The sequence below is a fragment of the Leucopleurus acutus genome (genome assembly GCF_964270905.1).
Source record: "Leucopleurus acutus genome assembly, chromosome: 16".
Taxonomy (NCBI): domain Eukaryota; kingdom Metazoa; phylum Chordata; class Mammalia; order Artiodactyla; family Delphinidae; genus Leucopleurus; species Leucopleurus acutus.
Window position 1 is genome coordinate 30,775,487 of NC_139158.1, and position 27,182 is coordinate 30,802,668.

The following is a 27,182-nucleotide window of genomic DNA, read 5'->3' on the forward strand; positions in this document are numbered from 1 at the left end:
AGGCTGTAGACGGAAGGTGCATCTCTGTGGGGGCCCACTGGACTCTATCACTGGCATCTTTGATTGGAACTTGCTTTCCCCAAGAGTCAGCCTTGATTTCTGTGTTTCAGAAACTATTCCTGACCCCTTTGCCTGGGGTTTCACAGATTCCTTCCTCTCCCTAGCTCTTGCTGATCCTCGGACCAGTAGATCACAAGCTGATCAAGGAGAGGAGACTTGTGTCATCTACAGTCAACACAGTTTTATGGACCACCTACTATGTGCCAATTCCTGTGCCAGGGACTGGGGATACAGGAAGAATAAGACAAGATCCCCACCCTGAATAAACTCACCTCCCAATGGGGAGAACTTAGAAGCAAGTGGCAGTTATATTCCAGTGTGACAGGTTCTCTATTGAGGAGATATCCAAGATGTCATGGAAGGAGAAAACATAGTCTCATACTCACATCCCTGTGCATTCAGGGAAGACTTCCTGGAGGTGGAGACCTCTGAGCTGGACCCCAAAGATAGCCATTGCCAAGTTTTCAGCACGATACCATGCAACTGGTAGATCCAGAGTAAATTGTTATGGGTGGTGGTGATATTAATAACAGTTTACAATGGATCCTCATCAGCAATTTCTTACAGGTGACTTTCTCCCAGTCACTTCAAAGCCTGGGAGCAGGAGAGTTTAGTCTGCCTGTACTGCCTGCCTCTGAGACCAGGGGAGGACCCTGACAGATCTGTATCACTGGGATAGAATTTACTGGTGACCTTCTTGCACACTATAGCACCATTGTTCAAATTTGCCGTTCCTCACCCACCTGTAACAGCCAATCTTTTTTTTTTTAACTTTTTATTTTATATCAGAGTATAGCCGATTAACAATGTTGTGATAGTTTCAGGTGCACAGCAGAGGGACTCAGCCATACATACACATGCATCCATTCTTCCCCAAACTCCCCTCCCATCCAGGCTGCCACATAACATTGAGGAGAGTTCCCCATGCTATATAGTAGGTCCTTGTTGGTTATCTGTTTTAAATATAGCAGTGTGTACATGTCGATCCCAAACTCCCTAACTATCCCTTCCCCCCACCTTCCCTCCTGGTAACCATAAGTTCGTTCTCTAAGTCTGTGAGTCTGTTCCTGTTTTGTAAGTAAGTTCATTTGTATCATTTCTTTTTAGATTCCGCATATAAAGCATATCATTCGATATTTCTCTTTCTCTGTCTGACTTACTTCACTCAGTATGACAATCTCTAGATCCACCCATGTTGCTACAAATGGCATTATTTCATTCTTTTCAATGGCTGAGTAGTAGTATTCCATTGTGTGTGTGTGTGTGTGTATATATATATATATATATATATATATATATATATATATATACACATATATATATATATATACCACATCTTCTTTATCCATTCATCTGTCGATGGACATTTAGGTTGCTTCCATGTCTTGTAACAGCCAATCTTACACGTGGTTTCCAATTACAGGCCAGGACTGCAAAAACATGGACAGCAAGTGAAGAATCTTGGGTCTACCAGGCATGCAGCTAGTCTCATCCAATGGCTCCACTGTTCCCAGGACACCCCAGATCCTTTAGCACAAAAGCTGAGTCCTTTGCCATCTGGCTCCTGCCCTTCAGGCCTCTCCTTTGATGGCTTCTTTCTTCTCCCAAATTTTGAACCATCCTCTGATGGCAAAACATTCCATGTTTCTTGCTACCTCCAGCCCTACACAAATTCAGTCGTCTCATTTTGCCATAACTACTGGTTTGCAGGACTGTCTCTCCAGCAGGACTCTGAGCTGATAGAGGCCAAAGACTATGTGTTATTCATCTCTGTGAAAATACAGAGATGCCGATCTCGCACTAAGTGCTTTAGTAATGTTCTTTTTACAGCGGATGAACGAGTGAGTGAATGAATGAGTGAGGGAGTAAGGCACAACCCAATGAGGTCCTCAGAGACCCCCAAAGCATTCGCTTCCTTGACTGGGAATGAAACAGAACATCAAACCCAGCTTCTCAAAACCACACACTGTTCCTTTCCATACCATCACTGCCTAGGGTCAGGGGCTTTGGCCAGAAACCAAGAAAAAAAAAAATGTAGATGTGTGCCTGCAAGGGTATATGTGTGGGCTGAGTTTAGAAGATGTATTTCAGCAAATTCTCAGGCCCTGGACAAAACCTAAGGGGTACAGGTTCAAAATGGACTTTTTACAACCGACCTCGGGGGAGGAATGCTGAGGCAGTCTGAAGGCTAGTCCGTGGCATGCTATAAAATCCTTTCCCGAAGCAATCCCCTTAGCACTCACACAGCCTCACAGACTAGAATGAAATCTAATCTGAAAGACAACTGCAGTCCCTCTGGAAGCAGAGGACGAGTCTGAGGGCAGAGAAGGAACTGATTTCTCTGACTTTGGACATAGCAAGTTCCTATTGGAGAGCTGAGCCTTCTCTCTGGATATGCATTCTTGTAATCGTAGACTCCATGAGCGGGAAGGGCTCAGGGAGGGGTATGTGGTCCACCCCACCCACCAGTTCCCTGGCTTCAGGCAGGAAATAAAGATCTCTCCAGGGATACATACTGAGTAATCAAGGTGTGCCAGGTATGATGTATGCATGCAGCCCCGCTTAATTCCAACAAAACTCCTGTAGGTAAATACTGTTGCGTTGCATTTGGTAGATGTTAGACCTGGAGCTCAGAGAGACTGAGCAAGTTCCTTAACCGCTCTGTGCCGCATCTGTAAAATGGGTGGGACAGTGACACCAGCCACATTACGTTGAGATGAGGGCTGCCTGGGTTAATCTGTGAAAACTCTAGTATAGTGCCTGAAGCAGAATAGAATTTATGTAACTTTGTTAACTAAAAGACTAGAAAAATAGGTAAACGAATGGTTGAGTGGATGGATAGAGAAGCAGAGTATCGGAACCAAGATCAAATGGGTAGTGAGTGTCGAAGGCGAATTGATTGCAGGCAGTCTGACCCTAATTCTACCTCCGGTCACTGTCTAGACCTTACGGGATGATGCGCCACACTCCCTAAACCCTTCAGGGAAGGGTACTCCCTTTTGTAGTTTATTCTAGTGTTTTCTACCTCAAACATTCTTTCCTGTGATTTGCTGGATGATGTCTATTTGAATCTTCTTTTTTTTCAAACATGAAACCCATGGCTTCGACCTTGTGAGTAGATAGATAATGCTGTCTGCCGGAGAGAGAAAGACAGTATGGCCCTGGCTGCAAACCCAAAGCTGTGCAGGCTCCCTCTGCCCCCAGGAGCACCTTTAGCTTTTGTCCTCCCAGCAAGAATCAGTCTCCTTCAGGAAAGACGTTTAATTTTCCCATTTACCGGCTCCACTTCACAAGATCACATTGACAAAGATCATGGCCTCTTTGTAATGGGAGAAACGGACATGGAAAGAGCAGCACAGGGCTGCTTTCTGGAAAAAAATGACATTTGCTTCTTCTCCCTAGCTGAGGACATGCAGACTTCCCAGCCTTTCACTCTCAAGCCACTGCAAGTTCCCTTTTGCTCTGTTATCTCCTCTATTTATGTGGCAGAAAAACTCACCCAACATATCTGACCTTTTTTTTTTTTTTTTTACAATGCTGCCCAATTAAAGCCTGGAGATATAAGGAAAGAAACAGGAACAGAAAATATGGATCCAATGCTTGCTATGTGCTGCAGGCCATGAGAAATATCAAACTCAAAACACGTGGTCCCTGATCTCCCTCAAGGAGATTACGATATACTTGAGTAAATTAAAAATGAAATCCGAAAGTATTTGAACTACAGTTCAGTGCACTAGTAGAAAAGGCCACGAGGCAGGAAATGAACGGCTGGAAAATGATTGGAACAGGTTGGAACTGGTGTTGAGAAATGTGCGTTTGCTTCCCTTTCGGGACGTGGGCCTGGGTGTTTGTGCAGAGGTGTGCAGAGGTGTTTGCACAAAGGGCAGAGGAAAAATCTTTATATTTACATCCTGAAAGAAATCAAAATGATGTTCCTTCTACCGAGACTGACCCTGTTACAGGCATCCAAACCTGGGTCTCTTTGGGACAACACCAAAGGGAAGACTTGCTGGGAATTTGACAAAATGTGGTGAAAAGACCCATTTTTGAGTCCTCACAAACTCCAAAGGGAGGGAGAAGGTCAACAGCATGTAGTATTTTTGGAGGGATGACATCGGTGTTTTGGGGCGAGGAGGAAGCCATCATGTAAATCTTGAAGCACATGGTGGGCAGCGAATTTGGACGAGTCAACTGTGGTGTTGGGTGGAGAGTGAGGTCATATTGCCGAGTGTCCCAGGACATTTGTGACTATATGAAAGCACTGCAGGCTGTTGGAAGGAAAGGAATTGAAATCAAGATATCCCTTCCCACCTCTTTGCCTGCACCACTGGTCAACCAGCACCCTTCCTTGTGGGTCAAGAATTTATAAGAGGATACATTTCCTATTTTTTCTCCCGTAAATATGCATGCTTTTAAAAAATCATTATTACAAAAGTTATACTCGTACAAAGGGTGGTGGCACAGTGGAAAACTGACTGATACGGGACCCCTTGATGCTACAAACGCATAAAAATGCAGAATTGAAGGTGTGTGCGCTCACACACACACACACACACACACACACACACACATTCACAAACCCACAATGCACAGCCAAGGTCAAAAGAAAGAGAAATCCTTAGGTGTCAGAAACAGGGGGGAATGGGATATTCTCATGGTACGTTTCAGCTGAGGTGCCTACAGGGATACAGGCAATAGGGATGGAGCCTGGGGCTTTAACATCCACGTGGGGACCCTGAACTGTGCAAGGAGGGTAGAAAATGATAGCACTGCATAAATCTGAGACTGTCAATGAGTCCATGAAAAGGAAACTAGAAAAAACTGTCCATCAAAGCAAAGAAAGTACAAGGAGCTTGCCATCCATTTGAAGCTGAGTGAGAAATTAAAACCCAAATGAGTATGGAGATCTAAGTGTATATTACTTAAATGGTGCAGTAATTACAGTAAAATTTATTTTATATGAAAACTGGTACTTTGAAGGGCCCTGGAACCATGGCGGAAGCAAACCCAGGACCCCTCTGTAGGGACGTGCCTACATGTAGCCCAGGATGCTCGGGAGTCCCATGGGGTTTAGGGGGAGAACAGCTCTGCTGACGATTAGCTCATAGTCAAAAGTTACAAATACCACAAGAAAGTAATCCACCATGAAGTTCAGCATGAACAGCAAACAGAAGAATCAGAATCCCAAGAGCTAAGGGGGCAGGGATGGGGTGTGGGGCTGAGAGTAATCTGAAAGAATGTAGGTGTGAAATTATTAAATGTATCAAAGTTTTAAAAGTCATAACAAAAGAGTAGGACTTTATCATAAAAAGAATAGGCAGAATTTTAAAAGAGCCAGATGAATGTCACAATTAAAATAGATTAAAAATTAAAACATAAAGCCAAATATTACTAATGAAGGAATTCATGAACTGGAAAATAGATCTGTGGCAATCAGCTAACTGCCAGATGGAACAATAAAGAAATGGAAAATATGAAAACAAAGTTAATAACCTGGAAGATACAATGAGAAGATGTAGAATATTTTAAACAATTTCAGAAGAAGAAAAGATAGGATTATCATGTGTCATTAGAGAATTGAAAATTAAAACAATGTGATACCACTACACACCTTATTGGAATGGTGAGAATCCAAAACACTGACACACTAATCAATGCCGGTGAGGATGTGTCACATGGACAGGAACCTCATTCATTGCTGGTGGGAATGTAAAATGGTGCAGTCACTTCGGAGGACAGTTTGGCAGGTTCCTACAAGGCTGGACGTAGTCTTACCATACCATCCAGCAGTAATGCCCCTAGGTACTTGACCAAATGAGTTGAAAACTTATGTCCACACAGAAACCTGAACATGAATGTTTATAGAACTTTGTTCATAATTGCCCAGACTTTGAAACAACCAACATGTCCTTCAATAAGTGAATGGGTAAACAAACTATACATCCATGCAATGCAATACGGTTCAGAGATAAAAAACAAACAAACAAACAAAGAACCTATGAAGCCAGGGAAACATATAGAGGAGCCTTAAATGCATCTTGTTAAGAGAAAGAAGCCTGTCTGAAAAGGCTACATACTATATGGTTCCAACTATATGATGTTTGGAAAAGGTAAAACTGTAGAGACGGTTAAAAGATCAGTGGTTGCCAGGAGTTGGAATGAGCAGTGAGGAGGGATGAACAGCTGGAACCCAGGGGATGTTTAGGGCACTGAAACTGTTCTGTATGATGCTGTAATGGTGGATACATGACATTAAGCGTTGGCAAAACCCACAGAACTGTACAGCACAAAGATTGAACCCTAATGTAAACTGTACACTTTAGTTAATAATAATGTATTTGGTTCATAAATTATAAAAATGTGCCACATCAATGCCCAATGTTAAAAAGGGAAAACAAAGGAAATGGAAAGAGGGAGTGTATGGGAACTCTGTACTTTCTGCTCCGTTTTTCTCTAAATATAAAGCTATTCTAAAAACTAAAGTCTGTTAACTTAAAAGAAGGTAAGATGGGGAGAGTTAAGAGCTGAAGCAACAGTGGGTGAAACTTTTGCAGAATTAAAGTTATGAATCATCAGATTGAAGAATCACACTGAGTCCAGAGCAGAACGAATAAAAACATTCACACCTAGATTCCACACCAAAGAAAAAATGAAACTCTCAAAAGCAATTAGAGCGAAAATACAGATTGCATAGAAAATAATGACAAATAGATTATAAGCTGACTTCTCAACAGTTACAGTCCAGATCAGAAGGACGCTTAATAACATCTTCAAAATGTCACAGAAAAATAATTGTCAACGTAGGTTTCTGTGTTCAGCCGAATCCTTCAAGAGTGGGAACAAACCAAAAGCAATATACACAGATTTTACAGAACCTAAAACAGAGAGCAGTGTGAAGCCAATAATTATGATTACCAACTTCAAAAGAAAATCGAACATTTCGAGTATTTCCTTTATTTTCTCTACAGGGTTTTTTTTTTGTTTTTTTTTTTACATCTTTATTGGAGTATAATTGCTTTACAGTGTTGTGTCAGTTCCTGCTGTATGACAAAGGGAATCAGCTATATGCATACGTATATCCCCATATCCCCTCCCTCTTGCGTCTCCCTCCCACCCTCCCTATCCCACCCCTCTAGGTGGTCACAAAGCACCGAGCTGATCTCCCTGTGCTATGCGGCTGCTTCCCACTAGCTAGCTATTTTACATTTGGTAGTGTGTATATGTCAATGCTACTCTCTCACTTCGTCCCAGCTTACCCTTCCCCCTCCCCATGTCCTCGAGTCCAACTCCACGTCTGTGTCTTTATTCCTGTCCTGCCCCTAGGTTCATCAGAACCTTTTTTTTTTTTTTTTTAGATTCCATATATATATATGTGTTAGCATATGGTATTTGTTTTTCTCTTTCTGACTTGCTTCACTCTGTATGACAGACTCTAGGTCCATCCACCTCACTACAAATAACTCAATTTCGTTTCTTTTTATGGCTGAGTAATATTCCATTGTATATATGTGCCACATCTTCTTTATCCATTCATCTGTCGATGGACACTTAGGTTGCTCCCATGTCCTGGCTATTGTAAATAGTGCTTCAATGAACATTGTGGTACATGACTCTTTTTGAATGATGGTTTCCTCAGGGTATATGCCCAGTAATGGGATTGCTGGGTCATATGGTAATTCTATTTTTAGTTTTTTAAGTTACCTCCATACTGTTCTCCACAGTGGCTGTATCAATTTACATTCCCACCAACAGTGCAAGAGGGCTATCTTTTCTCCACACCCTCTCCAGCATTTACTCTTTGTAGATGTTTTGATGATGGCCATTCTGACTGGTGTGAGATGATACCTCATTGTAGTTTTGATTTACATTTCTCTAATGATTAGTGATGTTGAGCATCCTTTCTTGTGTTTGTTGGCAATCTGTATATCTTCTTTAGAGAAGTGTCTGTTTAGGTCTTCTGCCCATTTTTGGATTCGGTTGTTTGCTTTTTTGATATTGAGCTGCATGAGCCGCTTATATATTTTGGAGATTAATCCTTTGTCAGTTGCTTCATTTGCAAATATTTTCTCCCATTCTGAGGGTTGTCTTTTCATCTTGTTTATGGTTTCCTTTGCTGTGCAAAAGCTTTAAAATTTCATTAGGTCCCATTTGTTTATTTTTTTTTTTATTTCCATTTCTCTAGGAGGTGGGTCAAAAAGGATCTTGCTGTGATGTATGTCATAGAGTGTTCTGCCTATGTTTTCCTCTAAGAGTTTTATAGTGTCTGGCCTTATATGCAGGTCTTTAATCCATTTCGAGTTTATTTTTGTGTATGGTGTTAGGGAGTGTTCTAATTTCATTCTTTTACATGTAGCTGTCCAGTTTTCCCGGCAGCACTTAATGAAGAGGCTGTCTTTTCTCCATTGTTTATTCTTTCCTCGTTTATCAAAGATAAGGTGACCATATGTGCATGGGTTTATCTCTGGGCTTTCTGTCCTGTTCCATTAATCTATATTTCTGTTTTTGTGCCAGTACCATACTGTCTTAACTACTGTAACTTTGTAGTATAGTCTGAAGTCCAGGAGCCTGATTGCTCCAGCTCTGTTTTTCTTTCTCATGATTGTTTTGGCTATTCAGGATCTTTTGTGTTTCCATACAAATTGTGAAATTTTTTGTTCTAGTTCTGTGAAAAATGCCATTGGTAGTTTGATAGGGATTGCATTGAATCTGTAGATTGCTTTGGGTAGTATAGTCATTTTCACAATGTTGATTCTTCCAATCCAAGAACATAGTATATCTCTCCACCTGTTTGTATCATCTTTAATTTCTTTCATCAGTGTCTTATAGTTTTCTGCATACAGGTCTTTGGTCTCCCTAGGTAGGTTTATTCCTAGGTGTTGCAGTGGTAAATGGGAGTGTTTCCTTAATTTCTCTTTCAGATTTTTCATCATTAGTGTATAGGAATGCAAGAGATTTCTGTGCATTAATTTTGTATCCTGCAACTTTACCAAATTCATTGATTAGCTCTAGTAGTTTTCTGGTAGCATCTTTAGGATTCTCTATGTATAGTATCATGTCATCTGCAAACAGTGACAGTTTCACTTCTTCTTTTCCAATTTGGATTCCTTTTATTTCTTTTTCTTCTCTGATTGCTATGGCTAAAACTTCCAAAACTATATTGAATAATAGTGGTGAGAGTGGGCAACCTTGTCTTGTTCCTGATCTTAGAGGAAATGCTTTCAGTTTATCAACATTGAGAACGATGTTGGCTATGGGTTTGTCATATATGGTCTTTATTATGTTGAGGTAGGTTTGGTTCCCTCTATGCCTACTTTCTGGAGAGTTTTTATCATAAATGGGTGTTGAATTTTGTCAAAAGCTTTTTCTGCATCTGTTGAGATTATCATATGGTTTTTATCCTTCAGTTTGTTAATATGCTGTATCACGGTGATTGATTTGTGTATATTGAATAATCCTTGCATTCCTGGGATAAATCACACTTGATCATGATGTAATATCCTTTTAATGTGCAGTTGGATTCTGTTTGCTAGTATTTTGTTGAGGATTTTTGCATCTATGTTCATCAGTGATATTGGCCTGTAGTTTTCTTTCTTTGTGACATCTTTATCTGGCTTTGCTATCAGGGTGATGGTGGCCTCGTAGAATGAGTTTGGGAGTGTTCCTCCCTCTGCTATATTTTGGAAGAGTTTGAGAAGGATAGATGTTAGCTCTTCTCTAAATGTTTGACAGAATTTACCTGTGAAGCCATCTGGTCCTGGGCTTCTGTTTGTTGGAAGATTTTTAATCACAGTCTCAATTTCAGTGCTTGTGATTGGTCTGCTTATATTTTCTATTTCTTCCTGGTTCAGTCTCAGAAGGTTGTGCTTTTCTAAGAATTTGTCCATTTCTTCCAGGTTGTCGATTTTATTGGCATATAGCTGCTTGTAGTAATCTCTCATGATCCTTTGTATTTCTGCAGTGTCAGTTGTTACTTCTTTTTTATTTCTAATTCTATTGATTTGAGTCTTCTCCCTTTATTTCTTGATGACTCTGGCTAATGGTTTATCAATTTTGTTTATCTTCTCAAAGAACCAGCTTTTAGTTTTATTGTTCTTTGCTATCATTTCCTTCATTTCTTTTTCATTTATTTCTGATCTGATCTTTTTGATTTCTTTCCTTCTGCTAAGTTTGGGGGTTTTTTTTTTTTTCTTCTTTCTCTGATTGCTTTAGGTGTAAGTTTAGGTTGTTTATTTGAGATTTTTCTTGTTTCTTGACGTAGGATTGTATTGCTGTAAACTCCCTTCTTAGAACTGCTTTTGCTGCATCCCATAGGTTTTGGGTCATTGTGTTTTCATTGTCATTTGTTTCTAGGTATTTTTTGATTTCCTCTTTGATTTCTTCAGTGATCTCTTGGCTATTTAGTACTGAATTGTTTAACCTCCATGTGTTTCTATTTTTTACTGTTTTTTTTTCCTGTAACTGATATCTAGTCTCATAGCATTGTGGTTGGAAAAGATACTTGATATGATTTCAATTTTATTAAATTTACCAAGGCTTGATTTGTGACCCAAGATATGGTCTATCCTCGAGAATGTTCCACGAGCACTTGAGAAGAAAGTGTATTCTGTTGTTTTTGGTTGGAATGTCCTATAAATATCAGTTAAGTCCATCTTGTTTAACGTGTCATTTAAAGCTTGTGTTTCCTTATTTATTTTCATTTTGGATGATCAGTCCATTGGTGAAAGTGGGGTGTTAAAGTCCCCTACTACTATTGTGTTACTATTGATTTCCCCTTTTAAGGCTTTTAGCATTTGCCTTATGTATTGAGGTGCTCCTATGTTGGGTGCATAAATATTTACAATTGTTATACCTTCTTCTTGGATTGATCCCTTGATCATTATGTAGTGTCCTTCTTTGTCTCTTGTAATAGTCTTTATTTTAAAGTGTATTTTTTCTGATATGAGAATTGCTACTCCAACTTTCTTTTGATTTCCATTTGCATGGAATATCTTTTTCCATCCCCTTACTTTTAGTCTGTATGTGTCTCTAGGTCTGAAGTGGGTCTCTTGTAGACAGCATTTGTACGGGTCTTGTTTTTGTATCCATTCAGCCAGTCTATGTCTTTTGGTTGGAGCATTTAATCCATTTACACTTAAGGTAATTATCGATATGTATGTTCCTGTTACCATTTTCTTAATTGTTTTGGGTTTGTTTTTGTACGTCTTTTCCTTCTCTTGTGTTTCCTGCCTAGAGAAGTTCCTTTAGCATTTGTTGTAAAGCTGGTTTGGTGGTGCTGAATTCTCTTAACTTTTGCTTACCTGTAAAGCTTTTAATTTCTCCATTGAATCTGAATGAGATCCTTGCTGGGTAGACTAATCTTGGTTGTAGGTTTTTCCCTTTCATCACTGTAAATATGTCCTGCCACTCCCTTCTGGCTTGCAGAGTTTCTGCTGAAAAATCAGCTGTTGACCTTATGGGGATTCCCTTGTATGTTATTTGTTGCTTTTAACATTTTTTCCTAGTTTTTAATTTTTGATAGTTTGATTAATATGTGTCTCGGCATGTTTCTCTTTGGGTTTATCCTGTATGGTGCTCTCTGTGCTTCCTGGACTTGATTGACTATTTCCTTTCCCATGTTAGGGAAGTTTTCGACTATAATCTCTTCAAATATTTTCTCAGACCCTTTCATTTTCTCTTCTTCTGGGACCCCTATAATTCGAATGTTGGTGCGTTCAGTGTTGTCCCAGAGGTCTCTGAGACTGTCCTCAATTCTTTTCATTCTTTTTTCTTTATTCTGCTCCCTGGCAGTTATTTCCACCATTTTATCTTCCAGCTCACTTATCCATTCTTCTGCCTCTGTTATTCTGTTATTGATTCCTTGTAGAGTATTTTTTTTTTTTTTGCGGTATGCGGGCTTCTCACTGTTGTGGCCTCTCCCATTGTGGAGCACAGGCTCTGGATGCACAGGCCCAGTGGCCATGGCTCACGGGCCCAGCCGCTCCGCGGCATGTGGGATCTTCCCGGACTGGGGCATGAACCCGTGTCCCCTGCATCGGCAGGCGGACTCTCAACCACTGCGCCACCAGGGAAGCCCCCTTGTAGAGTATTTTTAATTTCAGTAATTGTGTTGTTCATCACTGTTTGTTTGCTCTTTAGTTCTTCTAGATCCTTGTTAAATGTTTCTTGTATTTTCTCCATTCTGTTTCCGAGATTTTGGATCATCTTTACTATAATTACTCTGAATTCTTTTTCAGGTGGGTTGCCTATTTTGTCTTCATTGATTTGGTCTTGTAGGTTTTTACCTTGCTCCTTTGTCTGTAACATATTTTTTTGTCATTTCTTTTTCTTCTTTTTTCTTTTTTCTTTTTTTTTTTTTTTTTTGATGTGTGGTGCTATATTCCTGTTTTACTGGTTGTTTGGCCTGAGCCATCCAGCACTGGAGTTTGCAGGCAGTTGGATAGAGCTGGGTCTTGGTGCTGAGATGAAGACCTCTGGGAGGCCTCACTCCAGTTGATATTCCGTGGGGTCTGAGGTTCTCTGTTAGTCCAGCGGTTTGGACTCGGAGCTCCCACCACAGGAGCTCGGGCCCAACCTCTGGCCTGGGAACCAAGATCCTGCAAGCAGTTAATCACCACAGACTGGGAATTGGTAAATGCTCTTCTAGGAAAGGATGTGTTGTCTCATTTCTCCTTTTGTAAATTATACTACTTTCTCCCAGAATGAAGTCTGAAGGGGACACTTCTCTGGATTTGAATCCTAGCTCTTCCACTTTTGAGCTAACTGGCTTAGGACAAGTTTCTAACTGTCTTCATGCCTCCCTTTTCCTATTTCTCCAGCAACTGAGCATGAGATTTTTTCTTTCCCTGTATTCCTGCCAGCGTTGGTCTCTATCCTCACCAGTGTTTGCTGTTTTATAATCTCCGCTAACCCAAACAAATCCAGGGCCCCGAGCCCAAGCTCGGCAACGGCGGGCCTTGCCCTTCCCCAGGCAGCTTTAGTGCCCTCACTTAGGTGGTTAGGCTCGCACCTAAACAGCGTTCTTTTCTGGGCCAGGACGTCCCTGCCTCAGGGACTAGGTGCCAAGGTGGCGCATACTCCGCGCCCAAGGGTCCTGCAGGTGGCTGCAGTGGCCGCAACACCGGTCGCCTGACAGGCTGCGGTATGAACACCCGGGCGAGGACCTGCGCACATCACGGTGGCAGCGGCGGCAGCTGCGACTTCCCAGCTCCAGACCACGCCCGCTGCATGCCTCTGCAAGTGTTCTTTATTGAAGTATAGTTGATTTAACAATATTATATTAGTTTAAATTGTACAACATAATGATTCAATATTTTATAGATTATACTCCACCTAAAGTTATTACAAAATAATGGCTATATTTCCCTGTGCTGTACAATATATCCTTGTTGTTTATATATTTTATGCAGAGTAGTTTATATTTCTTAATCCCATACATCTTTTATGTCTTAGAGATCGTATGTATATACAATGTAGTCATACTATTCATTTAACATTCTATGCATCTTCCTTGACTTTCACTGTTTTCGAAGGAGAATTTTTAAAGACCTGAATCATAGTCTAGTGAATTGCTGGACAGTTGGTATAATTACTAGACATTTAGACTAGAGAATTTCCTCCTAAATGACAACTGGATAAAATGTGCATAAAAGAGAGACATAATAATGTCAACCGTGCCTACTTTTTTTTCCATTGCAAACCCCACCTGCTTCTTTAGCTGCCTACTGAAGTGGGGAGGTGTTTAGTTTGCAAGGGGCCATTCAGAGCCGACTGGGATATTTCTTGTCAAGGAACACTTTGTGCTCTAAGTGCACTACTTGGGGTGACTTTTTGGAATAATATTGGATGTTCTAAAGGAAGAGGAAAGAAGAAACAAATATATTTGAGGACAACTGTGTACCAGGCAGTGTGCTAGGCACTTCCTTTACAGCAACCCACGAAGGCTCCTATTTAGGAGAACTTACCATGAGCCAGGCACTACATTTAGGAATTTTGCATATGTGAGCTCATATCCTCCCTAGAACTCGAGGGAGTATACACTATTATAATACCCATTTCACAGACAGGATCACTGTGGCTCTGAAGTCACACAGCTAGTCTATGACGAAGCCAGAATGGGAACGCGAGTCTTTCTAATGTAGGCTTCGGCCAGCTTATCCCATGTCCTGTTCCAGGCCTGGGTGGGTGTTGGGGCCGGGGATAGAGAAAAGAGGGGTGGGGAGAGCATAGTAATGATGACCAAGAAAAAAAAGGCAGGGCCTGAGCCAGATTCTCTCTATACATGATCTCACTTCATCCTCCTACAGCGATATTACATAGATGCTGTTGTCATCATTATCTTCACCCCGCAGGTGAGGGAACGCAGACCAGGAGAGCTCAGTCACTCTCACTGAGGTTGCACAGCTATAAATCACACGTGTCTGTCCCGAACGCAGGCGTGTCTGCCCCACAGTGCGTGCCCTGCTCCTTACTGCCTGTGGCTCTTGTCTTCTGTCCAGGGGAGATGGAAGAGCTGGAGACCCTGTGGCTCACGGGGATCTGCCACAACGAGAAGAACGAGGTGATGAGCAGCCAGCTGGACGTCGACAACATGGCGGGTGTGTTCTACATGCTGGCGGCCGCCATGGCCCTCAGCCTCATCACCTTCATCTGGGAACACCTCTTCTACTGGAAGCTGCGCTTCTGCTTCACGGGCGTGTGCTCCGACCGGCCAGGCCTGCTCTTCTCCATCAGCAGGGTCAGTACCCCTGGCGGCTACTTCCCTCTGAGGCAGGCAGGTCCAGAAAAGCACAGGGCTTCCAGAGAATCGGGGATTCTTGACTCCTGGGTGGGGGTGTGGTGTCTCCACACCCTCCCCTCACCCATTAACCCTTCTTGGATTTGTCGGAAGGGCACCAGTTTCTGTGTTCATAAGCCAGATGCAAGCTAGAGATGAAGGTGAATAGGTAAGGCAGGCCGGGTGTGAGAAAAAGAGCAGAAGTGAAACTAAAAATAGCAGCTGAACCCTGGTGTCAAAGGGAGGGGACAATGGAGAATGTGGAGAACTAAGACACATTGCGTAAAACCCACCACACCCAAAGGGGGCAGTCGTCCTCCACTCCTGCTGAGTATGGTTTTAGCGGAAGGCAGAGCCAATCTTATCAGGTCTTCCAGTTTTTAAAAGAGAAAGCGTCATCTGATTATATGTGAAAACTTTCAACTTTTGAATACTAGTAACTAATTCCATTGACAAATAGAAAAACACACGGACCAAACACAGCCAGTCTGTGGCCTCCCTCATGAGCACCCAGATATGCTCTAGGACATTATTAAAATTCCTGTGTAGGATGTTATGATGTTTGCATGCATTCCAACAGGTCACGTGTGACAAAACGAAATCTACATGCAAAGCCATGTTGTGTGTGTGAACGCAGCTAACTAACCACAAAAGCGTGTACGATGTAACAGAGCCTGAAATGAAGCACAGGCGTGAAGAACCACGAGAAAATGCACACACATCAAACAGGAAACAAAATACACATTCAACACGACATAAACCACAGCACAGAATACACACGCTGTAGTAAGTGCACTCACGTTCGAGCCACGGAAACCTCATTACATGCTACACAATATGGCGTGTGTGTGGCCATAAACAGGTACACGTGTCATAATTCATCAATAACGATGACAATTGTGGAAAATGCTTATATTTGTAGGTACATGTATGTCCCTGGCACCATATAAGGAATTTATACTCATCATTTCATTTAACCTACAAACCAATTCTGTGAGGTAGGTTCTGATATTGGCCCAGAATTGGGGAAACTCAAATTTATGAGGTTAGAGGAATTACCCAACACCACACAGCCTTGCTGGAGCCAGGATTTGACTCCAGGTGGTGTGGTAGCAGCCAGAGCCCACACTCTTACACAAGCAACAAACATCAAATACAAGCAACACAAGAGATTTGATACAAATCATACTACACAACGTGTATGTGCACACAACTCATATAATATATATTTTGACTTTTTTTTTTTTTTTTTTTTTTTTCGCGGTACGCGGGCCTCTCACTGTTGTGGCCTCTCCCGTTGCGGAGCACAGGCTCCGGACGCGCAGGCTCAGCGGCCATGGCTCACGGGCCCAGCCGCTCCGCGGCATGTGGGATCTTCCCGGACCGGGGCACGAACCCGTGTCCCCTGCATGGGCAGGCGGACTCTCAACCACTGCGCCACCAGGAAAGCCCTATTTTTACTTTTTAAATACAAGCTACTCACTTACTTGCATCACAATAAAAGCACATACGTACATATCGTTCACTTGTCTTCCAACACAGTATAACATTATCTATCTATCCACCTGGCAATCAGTCAGTCAGTCATCCATCCATCCATGCATCCATCCATTCACCTATCCATCTGTCCATCTATCCATCCATCTATTTATCTACCTATTTCTTCCGTTTACTCACCTTGGGATTTTTTTACTCTGAAAGAGTTTAACATATTAGGATTTGAAACATGGTGAAAAATATGTGGTTAGAAGCATCTAATTTTATATGCTAATGTTCATTGGGAAAATGAAATAATCATCTAAAGAGGAACTTGTGTATTCTTAGTATTTGGTGGTTTTAAGACATCCAGAAGGTACACATGGGCTTAGTCAGGAGGATTGATTTTCTCCATTCAGTGGCGCTCTAAACTTGAGTTCTATGCAAATACATATTTCCTAATTAGCTTGATGGCCTCTAAACGCACAGATTGCTTAAGAATAACAGCGTGCATGCATACAGCTAGGTATTAAGCCAACTTTAAGCTAATTCTCTTCACCAGTTACTAAAGGCTTTCCATATCCAAATGATTCTGAGATTGCCATGAGCAAATAAATGCACACTGTTGCCTTTACTCGTAAATCCTGCTTGTTTTTGCAAGAGTGTTCCCTCTGTCCGAGATATCATTAAAGAAGCCAAGTTAATAGGATTGTCACTATGAGAATGGACTAAATCCCTCACTCCCATTCCAAGCATCTTGAGGGACGGGGGTGAAGTGGGGACTGGGCACAGCATTGCTGTGTTGTGCCTTGACAAGCTGGAACTGGAACTTCTGTCTCCCCCTCCCTAGAGGAGAGAGGACCCCATGTCCCATGGGACACAAATGCAAACCTCAGATGCCTGCCCTCCTGGCACGGCCAAGGGTGAAGGTCAGAGTTCACAGAGTCATTTATTTTACATTAGAACCAAGTTTCTCCCACAGCTGTGGCCTTTGTTTATTATGACTTACAGAAACGCGTCCTCTCTTCTGTGGGATGCTCTTAACTTTTGTCTTCTCTCCACAATGCTGTCCCTTTCATGTTGAAAAAAATATTCATTGTCACCAGTAAAAAAGAACCACCTCGGTTGTCTCCAGAGACGTGAGGAATGGGAGATGTAGCAAAGCCAGAGGCCAGGGAGGTGGAAACCGTGGCATCTTCCCAACGAGCCCAGAGGAGAACTTGCACAGCTTCTGGCTGACCCACAATGGGGACCTTAGTGCATTCGGGCTGCTATAACAAAATGCCACAGACTGGGTGCTTCATCCACAATAGAAATGTATTGCTTACAGTTCTGGGGGCTGGGAGTCCGAGATCAGGGTGCCAGCGTGGTCGGGTGAGGACCCTCTTCCGGGCTGCAGATTTCCCCTTGTGTTGAAGGGATGAGGGAGCTCTGTGGGGTCTCTTTTACAAGAGCGCTTATCTCATTCAGGAGGACTCCTCCCAAAGGCCCCACCTTGGACCTCATGACATAAGCACTTACCTACCACTGATACCATCACCTTTGGGACTAGGCTCTCCGCATATGAACTGGGAGGTGGGGTACACAAACACGCAGACCATAGCAGACACTTTGGGGATCAGGCCCAGGCACCAAGGAGGACAGTATCGCCCCAGTGAGAAAGGGGGCGGGGAGTGGAACAGAGCAAACTGTCTGGAACGGCATGTTGAGTCTTCAATGCTAATTTCATCTGAGCCCATTATAGGGCGGAGAGGGCATCTTATTTCCACAACACATAAAAGGTAGCCGGAATCTATGAATAATAGAGAGGAGGAAAGAAAGAACTCTGCAAGGAAGAAAGAAACTCCAGCCCAGGGATTTGGCTCCTGAGGTAGGATTTAGGCAACTTATCTAATTAGAAAGCCGCAGTGGCTTTCCAGAGCAAACCTCCAGCTTCGATCAAGCGGGCGCTGTGTGCTCGTACTAGTGTGAGGAGAGAGAGGTGAGGTGACAAACAGGGAGGGCACATGGGGGATGACCGAGCAGCTCACCCACTAGCATTTATGGAGCCCCTTCCATGTCAGGTGCTTGCTTGCGTTATCAGGTCTTGCCCTTGTACCCACCTTAGAGCGTATGATTCCCATCTTACAGATGTGGAACTTGAGGCTCAAAAAGACGTAGTTGCTCAGCCAAGGTCACAGAGCTAAAAAAGGATGGAGCTGGGGCTCATTTCCAGTGGGTTCCAGGTCTCTGACTCTTCCCATCCTTCTGTAATACACATCCCACCTCCTCACCAGCACATCTGGAAGATGGGTCAACTTAGTTGGTGAACACTTTCATCCAAACCTGGGGTACAGGCACCACGTTGACGCCTTCCCGAGGCTTCGCCAGGCAGATCAGCACCTGGGAACTGCCTTAGCTGTGTTGTGTGAGTCCCAGCGGAAACCAGGGATGAGAAAAAGCAGTCAGCAGCCATCCTCTCTGCTCCTGAAACATAGCGCAGCTCCCTGGCCACTTCTGTGGGCCTCCTGCAAATACAGAGGCAACCAGCTCATCTTGGCAGGCGAGAGCACACTGCCCTGATGGCGAAGGGTGGAAGCAAGTTCTCAAAGTCTCTAAAAGGAGGAGGGGAGCTCATTAAAATAAAATGGCAAAGTTAGAAAAAATTTAAAAACTAGTGTTTTTGTAATGCTAGCAACAGGAAAAAAAGGCTATGATCTTGGCTGGTTCAAACGTGTAAGAGACACACTGATTTCCACCCATCGTAGCAGAATCCCTCTAGGTCACTGTAGGAGATTATTACATTACTCAATTGGACAGGGAAGGCATACGTTAACCTAAAAGATTCAAAAGCACGGTGCTATGTGAAATACACGGTGTGTGTGTATGATTTTGACGTCCAGCAGCCCTGGAAGCAAAGAGGAGACACTGCTTCCTGGGAGGAAACAGGGAAGGAGACCACACAGCATCGAGAAAGAGACTAAAGGTAAGGCTGCAGCAGGTGCAAAGTGCCCGATGCCAGGGCCTTGGCCTCAGGGAGCCTTCACCGTGCAGCCTGGGGTTGAACGGGGTCAGAGAAAGAGAAGCTCAAATGTACAACTGTAGGCTTTTCTGTTTACTGTTCCTCAACGGAGTGGAGACTGTCTCTAGAAAACTACAGGAAAAACGCAGCAGTGCAAACAGGTTGAGGCTGTCACAGTTCTGTGAGCGTCCCTGCAGGTTCAGTGCATCCCCACCATGGGGAATTGATGGAGCCGCTGTAAGAGTCCAGAGTTACCAACCCATAGTCCCCACTAGTTTATGCCAAAGTCAGCAGCAGCTACCGCATCCCTTTTACGAACAAACCCCTTCTTGGGCCGGCTCCCTGTCAGTCTTGGGAGGACCAGGTCAAATCCTGCAGCCTGGACCGAATTGTTCCCTTTAGGTACCGCGGCCAAAATCTGGGGGCAGGAGCGGGGAAGGGAGGAGCACGAATCACAACACCACTGACGCTCTTTTGCCTGTTATCGTAGAATGAATCGAGAGCTCTGCCCCTGAGGTACTTTCAAGGAAAAGTAAACAGTTTTGTTTTTCTGTGGGGTTTTTTTGCCATACGCGGGCCTCTCACTGCTGTGGCCTCTCCCGTTGCGGAGCACAGGCTCCGGACGCACAGGCTCAGCGGCCATGGCTCACGGGCCCAGCCGCTCCACGGCATGTGGGATCTTCCCGGACGGGGGCACGAAGCCGTGTCCCCTGCATCGGCAGGAGGACTCTCAACCACTGCGCCACCAGGGAAGCCCAACAGTTATTTTTAAGACAGGAAGAAGGTGGAGTGGAAAACAAGAGATGTATGGATGGGGTGCTTATATCTGAGCTACCCCTGAGTCCCTCAGTCATTCAGTTCCCTGGATGGATTTAAATGCAGCATCACCGCGTCATCAGGACTCTCCACTCTTCTTAGTAACTAAAACTCTAACTATGCTCAACAAATTCTCACACAGCCAAAACACAAAGAATATATATATATATTGAGTGGGTAAGTGAAAAGTCCAAGAAGGGCGCTCCAGGGGTTCAAACCATATGATGTTTCTTTATCCCACCATCTATGTCTATTCCTCCAAAAAATGTCTGATTGACCACACATGGGTCTCAGGTCGTCTTCTTCTCTTTGTCGGGGGGGTGGAGCTGGGAGAGACTGTTCCAGAGGTTTTGACTTGAAGTATAATTGGCTTACAATATTGTATATCAGGTGTACTACATAGTGACTCAGTATTTTTATACATTATGAAATAATCACTGTAATAACTTTAGTTGCCATCTATCACATACAAAGTTATTAGAATATTCTTGGCTGTATTGTCTCTACTGTACATTATATTCCCACGACTTATTTATCTTAAAGCTGAAGATTTTGCCTCTTAATTCCCTTCGCCGGTTTCGCCCATCTGTCTAACCCCCCCCCCCCCCTTTGGCAACTACCAGCTTGTTCTCTGTTTCTGTTGGATCAGGTTTTGTTTTGTTATGGCTGTTCATTTGTTTTGGTTTTAGATTCCACCTATAAGTGAAATCATGTGGCATTTGTCTTTCTCTGTCTGACTTAGCATAATACCCTCTAGGTCCATCTATGTTGTCACAAATGGCAAGATTTCATTCTTTTTTATGGCTGAGTACTATTCCAGTGTGTGTGTGTGTGTGTGTGTGTGTGTGTGTGTGTGTCTGTGTGTACATACCACATCTTCTTTTCTATTCCTCTATCAGTGGACACTTCAGTTGCTTCCATATCTTGGCTACTGTAAATAATGGTGTGATGAACATTGGAGTGCATGTATATTTTTTTCGTGTTTTTATTTCCTGCAGATAAATATTGGGTCTCATGCTTTAATTGATGGCTTCAGTGTAGGGGTAGCAGTAATTCCCCAGCGGAATCAATGATTGGTGATCCTTGTATGCTGACTCAGTTTGTTTGTCAATAGCTGACTCTCTGGTATCCAAAGTCCAAAGATGATCCTGGGAAACTTTAATAAAAGTAAGGGTTGGTGACTGGGGTGTTGGTTGGGTCAACCAAATCCTTACACGCCAGTTTGGAGGTGCTGAGACCCTTAGAGTTCTTTGAGGATTAGTGGATATTTTTTCTCAAACTCTATGTATGACTCTTGGCAAAAGTGTCAGATAATCTTGATATCTTGTGCCAGAGCGACAAGATACGCCTGATGCTTTGCCACTGGTCTCATACATTTAAAGAAGCATTATCAGGATTCAGATTGGATTTCACTGTTTCTCCAGGACTCCTATAAGAAGGTCATGTCTCACCTTTGCGGGTACAGTTCAGGTGTGAAACGGTTTCATGTCCTTGCTGCTGAGGATGGTGTTTTGTGCTCCTCCCCACAGGGCATTTACAGCTGCATTCACGGGGTGCACATTGAAGAAAAGAAGAAGTCTCCAGACTTCAATCTGACCGGATCCCAGAGCAACATGTTAAAACTCCTTCGGTCAGCCAAAAACATTTCCAACTTGTCCAACGTGAACTCCTCAAGAATGGATTCCCCCAAAAGAGCTGCTGACTTCATTCAAAGAGGATCCCTCATCATGGACATGGTTTCAGATAAGGGAAACTTGGTATATTCAGACAACAGGTCCTTTCAGGGGAAAGACAGCATTTTTGGGGACAACATGAATGAACTGCAAACCTTCATGGCCAACAGGCACAAGGATAACCTCAACAACTATGTGTTCCAGGGCCAGCACCCTCTGACTCTCAATGAGTCTAACCCTAACACAGTGGAGGTGGCCGTGAGCACGGAATCCAAAGGGAACTCCAGGCCCCGGCAGCTTTGGAAGAAATCCATGGAATCTCTACGCCAAGATTCGCTGACCCAGAACCCAGTCTCCCAGAGGGATGAGGGAACCGTGGAGAACAGGAGCTACTCCCTAAAGAGTCCTAGGTACCTTCCAGAAGAGGTGGCCCACTCGGACATCTCAGAAACTTCGAGCCGGGCCACGTGCCACCGGGAGCCTGACAACAGTAAGAACCACAAGGCCAAGGACAACTTCAAAAGGTCAGTGGCCTCCAAGTACCCCAAGGACTGCAGCGAGGTCGAGCGCTCCTACCTGAAAACCAAAGCGAGCTCCCCCAGGGACAAGATCTACACCATTGATGGGGAGAGGGAGGCCAGTTTCCACCTCGATCCTCCCCAGTTTGTCGAAAACATGGCCCTTCCCGAGAACGTGGACTTCTCCAATGTCTACCAGGACCATAGTGACAGCTTCCGCAAGGGGGACTCCACACTGCCCAGGAACAGGAGTCCCCTGCACGATGAAGATGGGCTCCCCAACAATGACCAGTATAAACTCTACTCCAAGCACTTCACCTTGAAAGACAAGAGTTCCCCTCACAGCGAGGGCAGCGACCGGTACCGGCAGAACTCCACGCACTGCAGGAGCTGCCTGTCCAACCTGCCCACCTATTCAGGCCACTTCACCATGAGGTCCCCCTTCAAATGCGACTCCTGCCTGCGGATGGGGAACCTCTATGACATTGACGAAGACCAGATGCTTCAGGAGACAGGTAACCCAGCTACCCAGGAGGAGGTCTACCAGCAGGACTGGGCACAGAGCAGCGCCCTCCAGTTCCAAAAGAACAAGCTGAGGATTAGCCGGCAGCATTCCTACGATAACATCCTCGACAAACCCAGGGAGGTGGACCTTAGCAGGCCCTCCCGGAGCATAAGCCTCAAGGACAGGGAGCGGCTTCTGGAGGGAAACTTGTACGGGAGTCTCTTTAGTGTCCCCTCCAGCAAACTCTCGGGGAACAAGGGCTCCCTTTTCCCCCAGGGTCTGGAGGTCAGCAAACGGAGCAAGTCTCTCTTGCCAGACCACACCTCCGATAACCCTTTCCTCCACTCCTATGGGGATGACCAACGCTTAGTTATTGGGAGGTGCCCCTCGGACCCTTATAAACACTCTCTGCCATCCCAGGCAGTGAATGACAGCTATCTCCGATCGTCCTTGAGGTCGACGGCATCATACTGTTCCAGGGACAGTAGAGGCCACAGCGATGTGTATATTTCGGAGCATGTTATGCCTTATGCTGCAAATAAGAATAAAATGTACTCTGCCCCCAGGGTTTTAAATTCCTGCAGCAATAGACGCGTGTACAAGAAAATGCCTAGTATTGAATCCGATGTTTAAAACCTTCCATTAATGTTTTATCTATAGGGAAACATAGCTAATGGCCAGCGTTCCGGAGGATAAATGTTGGATGTCCGATAGTGCCCTGCAAAGAGCAAGAGGATTTAGGAAGGTATTTTTCTGTTGGTTCTTTTGCACATGGCTCCATGCCACAGTCTTCCACTCAAGGAATCTTGTGAGGTGTGTGCTGAGCGTGGCAGATACCAGATAGGTGAGTCCTTAACCAAAAATCAACCACTAAAAGGACAAGTCTCCTGGACATGCCCGCTAGGTATGCTGGCAGTAATGACGCGTTGGATGCCAATGGTGATGTGATGATTTCCTATATTCCAAATTCCATTAAGGCCAGTCCACCATGTAATTTCCTCATCAGAAATGCCTAATGGTTTCTCTAATACAGAGTAAGCAATATGGTATGCATGTAAATCTGACACAGACAAAACAAGAATGCATCTGCACTGTAGCGGGATTGACACGTGCAAGAGATTAGGAAGTTTGGATTTATAACTGGTCCAGCTTTATTGTTATGCCTTCCATCACAGCCCCGGCCCAACCCCAGAACTCCAGGCTCCCCCAAGGAGTAGCAAATCAGTGTGTTTGTGGTCACTCTGCTAGCTTCACTGTAGTCCATTTCCAAGACACATCTGGAGTAAAAGGCCAGAAGGGCCCTCAGGCAGAGAGCTACCGGAATCCCTTTGGATGTCGATTTGTGTATTTCACAGACACTCTCTCACCCTTGGCTTCGATGGTCTTGTTCAGAGCTGCATAAACTCACACATTTGTGTCTTCAATACCGTGTAAGTGTGGATCTTCTGTCTATGACACAGCCGCCGTTGTAGTTTATCCCGAAGACTCCTGTGTACGTAAGTTTGCATTTCCCCCTTCTGGTGATGACTCAGGGTTGTATAGTATCTGTTACCCTTCCCCCGCAGAGTAACCATCACTCGTTCAGTCCCCGAATCACCATGGTGGCGTTTCATCGCGTGTTGCTGTTCCCAGTGTGGTGAATGTGGTGGCATGTGCCAGCAGCCATATGTGTACTGCGATCCTTAAGAAGTAAAAGGCCATCCGTCTGCTGAAGGCCGGCATGGCTGTAGGGTTATCTTCCTTAACGTCCTGAAATTCAGCTGGACACTCGTCTCCAGCCCCACTTCCTTAAATCAAAAGCCTTCAAAACATGAGAGACACTCATGCATCTACCCTGAGCAGCCTCCAAATTGTGGATAAACTTTAGTGGGACAAGTGATTTCTCTCTTCTGAAATAGTCACTCTATTGGAGGCAAACTGCCTCACTAGCACCAACGGGAGATGAAAAATTCCTCGAAGCATTTGTCATTTCCGAGCCACTTCCATTCTCACTCTACTCAAACCTGTGCATAAATGATATGAGATGATACTCATTTTGTAAACCTTGGGGGAAGGGTAGGGAATCTTTATGCGTGAGAAGCTCTTAGCACAGTGCCTGGTACTTGCAGTGTGGCCCCCCAGAATTAAGGCAGTTGTTATGATACTTCATCAGACAAGAATTTTCTAGTTTAAAAATTAAATATGATAAAACCCACAGCCATATTAATTGAACACTTTATATCGTTCTAATCCAATAATTAGTGTGTTTTAAATCCATGAATATCCCTGAAATGCTTGGGCTAAGTAGCCACCCATTTTGCAGGGCACCTGGGTCTGTTGTGGTGTCATGTTACAGAAGCCCTAGGCTGATGTAAACGAGCCTGACCATTTCCTGGTTTCCTCCTGCGTTTTGCTCGGGTTCCCAGAGGAGGGGACAGAATGGCAGGTTGAAAAGTTAGCCTGTTTCTTTTAGTCATGCTGTGTTCTGTTTCGTAGGCAATGCTTTCCCATGAGTGGGCAGGTGCCAGGAATAATTCTCTTAGAGCTTGAGGATTCACTGAGTGGCTCCCTCTTTGAGAAAGTGCACCTGACCTACAATATTCCTCTAATGATGAAAAGTGGTTGCGGTAAAGTTCAGGGTCAGTGGCAGAGAGGCAGAGGGAGGCAGTGGGTGAGACAGTCTTTGAGGTCGAGAGGCAGAAGGGGCCAACCAGGTGCCGAGGAGGAACGTGCTTGAATGTTGCGTTTTATTTCTTGGATGTCGTACCTTTACTGCCTCAAGAGAATGGAGAAGCCTAGATCGAAAGACCCGGAATAGTCCCCCCAATTTCTAATCTTAGACACACCTGTGACCATATCATTTTTTAGAATTTACTGCCTTTGCCCTTCCACTGCATTCTAGACCTATACAGCCCCAGCCAGGATCACCTCCATTTCCTCACAAGACTGGCATGTCTTGACATGAAATGAATTGAAAAGTCTCCCCAGAATACAGAAGAGGGGTACATCGCCAGTCTAAAGAGGCTGTCTGTCTTCCTCCAGTGTCCTCCAAACCAGGGAGCTGCCAAATATGGCAGAGATCTCCAGGGAGAGTGAGAATTACACTTGGAATGATCCCATAGATCAAAAACCATTTTTCTAATACCAGCATTCGTTCTGCTATGAACCCCATGCCTCTCTGGGTATAGAAACTAAAAACATGGCTTTGGGAAGAACCGACAGGAATGTAGTGGAAAAAAGTATACACTTCCTTTAATGCCTAAAGTGTTTTAAAAAAAATAACTAGGATTGGATGCTATGTAATAAATACCATTTCCTTCCTCCACAAATTCACTGACTCTTAATAGTGATGATCCCAAACTTCAGACAATTGACCATTGATGGGACGGTCACTTTCCAAGTGAAAGGTAGTGATGTTGAGCTATTCAGAGGTAATCCAAGTCATTTCAGTTCTTTGGAGAAAGAGTAGCAGGAATATAACATCCAACAGTAAATCACACCTACAGTACAGGAGGCGATAAGAATTACATAGGAGGCCCTGAACTATGGGTTCGTTACAGAGGGTTCCTCTGACACGTCTAGGCTCTGAGTCCTTAGATTTGTTGATGCCAAGGATCCAGAATCTCTGAACCCAAATGTGTGCCGGAGTTTCCTCTGACTGAAGTCGGAACTGGCATCCGTAACATTGCATTAACTCCAAATGGTTTTCTCCCCTTGAGAAGGACCCAACTAGTCCTCAGATAGGTAACAGTATGCACACGCAACCAACTTAAAATATTCTGTGTATGAGGAGAGTCTTCTAGGATGCGAATTCTACTCTGGGAAACCTTTGGGTTTTTGGAAAATTGTTTCCATTATCCTTACACCTGCAAGTTCTTAGGCCACCTCTAGTTTTAATGCTCTGAGAGAGCAGGTCACCAGTGGGTCTACTTTTCTGCCAGTGAGGCTTCCGTGAGAGGTGCAGGATTATAATCACCCTACTCATTACTCTGTGTCCTTTGCAAATCTCACTGCATTTTTGTAGCCAGCACTGTCTCATGGCTTATACCCGGTTTTCTCTTCCCTGTTTCATAAGGTGCCTGAGAAGTGTTCATACGTAGGTTCTCTGATGAAAGCATTCAAATTCACCCATTGCAGCAAAATCAGTCAAATCAATTCACGCCTCTTTTCAGGGGAGAAAAAAGAAAATTACACCTTGTTTACAAATGAAATAGTTTCACTTAAATGGGACTCTAGCCAAGGCAGTTAATTAGTCAAAGGATCCGCGGCAGCCACGCAGTCGTACATTGTTGATTCTATTTGATATGTCTGCCGCTGATGTGCAGTGGTAATATTCTGCATCTGCATGTGTCTACCGCTGATGTGTGTTTAATATTCTGCA

General features: G+C 43.9%; 1 protein-coding gene across 1 annotated transcript in view; it reads left to right on the forward strand.

Moving 5' to 3' along the window:
• The window catches only part of GRIN2A (glutamate ionotropic receptor NMDA type subunit 2A), a gene marked incomplete at both ends in the record, with an annotated part of 364,935 nt that extends 341,480 nt beyond the window's left edge, over positions 1-23,455 (forward strand). Inside the window, 2 exons of the mRNA XM_082857451.1 lie at positions 14,556-14,794; positions 21,656-23,455. Coding sequence (XP_082713577.1) covers positions 14,556-14,794; positions 21,656-23,455 — 2,039 coding nt within the window. The remainder of the gene's footprint in view (positions 1-14,555; positions 14,795-21,655) is intronic.
• Positions 23,456-27,182: the final 3,727 nt, after the last annotated feature.